Genomic DNA, 2,500 nt, shown 5'->3' with positions numbered 1-2,500 from the left:
CAAGTCCAAAGTAGTAAGGGAGGTGTTTACTGCGAGGGCCTGCGAAAAGGCAGCAATGCTCTTACGTGACATGAATTTCGTTCGAATTTCCGTCAAATCAAGACTTTTGCCAAAGGTATTAGCTAATTTAGTAAAAAGGTTTTCGGAGCAAGTTTTACATTCCTCTATGACATCTAAAGCCATCTTCAGGTACAAGTCCTCGTCAGCCGGAGATCTGGGGCCTCTCATATTTGCAAGTGACGCAACACCATTCACAATCGACACTGCCGTTTCCTCGGATTGCGATGCTATGATTCCACTCATGAACATGAAAACTTGATTTAGTTCATGAAAATATCTTTCGTCGGTCAGAACTGACTTCTCTTCAATTGCTCCATCCAGGATGGAAAACGCAAGATGTAGACCGGAAAAGAATTCTTGAAAACTCTTGTGAGAGAAGGTATAACGGAAAGAAGGCGTTCTCTTGCTACCGCCAGCCTGGATCGAGAGAAAGCCAAATTTAATGAACAGACTTTCCGTGAAATTCCCTTCGACGTCTTCGAAATGCCCCTCTCCTTTAAAAAGAGATTCTTGCGCCATTCTCCCTAGGGTCATCAGTTCCTTCTTGTAAACTATTAGAAGGTCTTTACCACTACTTGGTAAGTGGTTCTTCATTTCTTATCGTCTCTAAACTAAGAGAACATTCTATACGTACAGCTGTGTTCTGTTGTTTGATTGAATGCCGCCATAATCTTCGAAAAGCACACAGATCAGAAGTGTATTTAAAGGGTTTTTAGTTAGTTCATTTAAATTGTGCTTATAAGCATCATACGGATGCCACAGTACATTTATCAGCTTCTCTCCCATTTGCACTGCGTCTCGAAAATACTTCCTTATAAAACACTTCGCATCACTGCTCGTGAATCCCACAATCTCCAACAGTGTGTCCGAGTAAGGTCTTACTTTATTTCCTGCTTCGTGACGAGAAGTAAGAACAATGTGACAACCAGGGAGCAGCTTTCTTTGAATAAGACTAAAATACACAGCCAATTTTTGAGGGTCTGCCTCATCTAACCCATCGAGCACTAACAGGACTTTAGAAGGGTTTTCTCGCACGAAACGGAAAAACGTTTCTTTCAACCCTAGGTCAATTTCTTCCGGCAGAATTTGATTGTCAATAGCTTCCCAGATGCTAGAATCAATTTCACAACATCTGAGGAGCAGGAGCACCTCTACTCTTGGGAAAGACTCGTCCCATTTGCGGTCTTGTTCAGTTGCCCAATCATATGCCAGCTTTTGACAGTAGGTCGTCTTTCCCATGCCAGGTTCACCCTCAATTAGGACAATCCGTGGATGTTGGCAATCTTCGTGTGATGTAAAAATACTTGTCATGTTGGTGATTTCTTTCGTCAGCGTTCCGCGTGTCTTTTCTTTTGCGACTATCTTAAGTCTGGTGAAAATGTTCTCTAGTTGGAAGCTGAACCCTTCACACCAAGGAACTGGGCAAACAACCCCTTCACACTTTTGGTAAATTTGTCTTATGGATTCTATGATATCACTTTGACATGAAGAACTAGCTGCAAAACAAACACACACCAACAAAATAGGGACAATTTAGAAGTTGATTGACTCAGAATTACCAGCTTTTCCTTTTTGCAAGAGTGAGAGACGATTTCCAATTTCAAAGCGAAAATCCATCCCTTCCTTCTGGTAAACTATTCTTGGCTTACCGATTTTCTAGCTAATCCGTCTTCACATTAAGATTCATTATTCACACGAATAAAGTGTGCGAGTCAAGTTTCGTGAAGAAATTGCGAGAATGTACTGACGCAAATATATTTTCTGAAAAGCTAGCGGGTTAGAAAATGACTATCACGAGCTAAATTTGATCCTGTGAGTTAATTTAGAGGTGTCAGTGGTATGCAAGCCCTCTTGGCTGATTTTCCTACATATCGCCGCCTTACAAGTCATTTCTGGTACACACACAAGCAGAGTTTCTAAATGAACCTGCATGTTGTCCTATCCACGTTTGTTTTCATACAAAAGTTCCCAGAAAATATTTTCTGCTTGCGTGGATGAGTGTTAGGCTTGCGTATCACAGTGCTTAGAGGTAAGAACTAAAACGAGCACGGGTTAACATAAAACTAACACAATATCATAGGAATAATAATAGAATCAAATTGAAATGGAGTGACAATTATAATGAAGAAACAAATCCATTTTAAAATCACGTTGGACAGAGCAAAAAAGCTGATAAGTAAAAATTGCTCATTTTGCGCTACACATTTCACTGCAATATTTTGGACATATTGATTTTTAAGATTGTATGATTTTTTTCTCCGTGTCGATTTCCAACATGGTCAAATTGCCTCTATCGCACTTATTTAAGGCTACATATACCTTTCATTCGATGAGAAGCCAGGGAAGAAGATGGAGAGCTTTCGGTTGTAAATAGGACCTGACGTTGTTCATCTGTCAAAATCACACAACAAACCCCACATGACTTAGGGTTGGCATTCGC

The 2,500-nt window shown here is 40.4% G+C and overlaps 2 protein-coding genes across 2 annotated transcripts in view; both read right to left on the bottom strand.

Annotated features, from left to right (window-relative positions):
* LOC138053265 (protein NLRC3-like) overlaps window positions 1–2,500 on the bottom strand; it is a 181,831-nt gene that overhangs the window by 89,700 nt on the left and 89,631 nt on the right. The window lies entirely within an intron of this gene.
* The window catches only part of LOC138051602 (NLR family CARD domain-containing protein 4-like), a 71,001-nt gene continuing 69,185 nt past the window's right edge, over window positions 685–2,500 (bottom strand). The window contains exons 2-3 of the mRNA XM_068897843.1: window positions 2,380–2,451; window positions 685–1,556 (exon numbers count right to left, since the gene is read on the bottom strand). Of these exons, the coding sequence (XP_068753944.1) occupies window positions 685–1,556; window positions 2,380–2,451 (944 nt within the window). The remainder of the gene's footprint in view (window positions 1,557–2,379; window positions 2,452–2,500) is intronic.

The sequence above is a fragment of the Montipora capricornis genome, chromosome 6 (assembly GCF_036669925.1).
Source record: "Montipora capricornis isolate CH-2021 chromosome 6, ASM3666992v2, whole genome shotgun sequence".
In the NCBI taxonomy this organism is placed as follows: domain Eukaryota; kingdom Metazoa; phylum Cnidaria; class Anthozoa; order Scleractinia; family Acroporidae; genus Montipora; species Montipora capricornis.
Note: the sequence above shows the minus strand (reverse complement) of the source record. Positions and strands in the feature narration are given on the sequence as shown.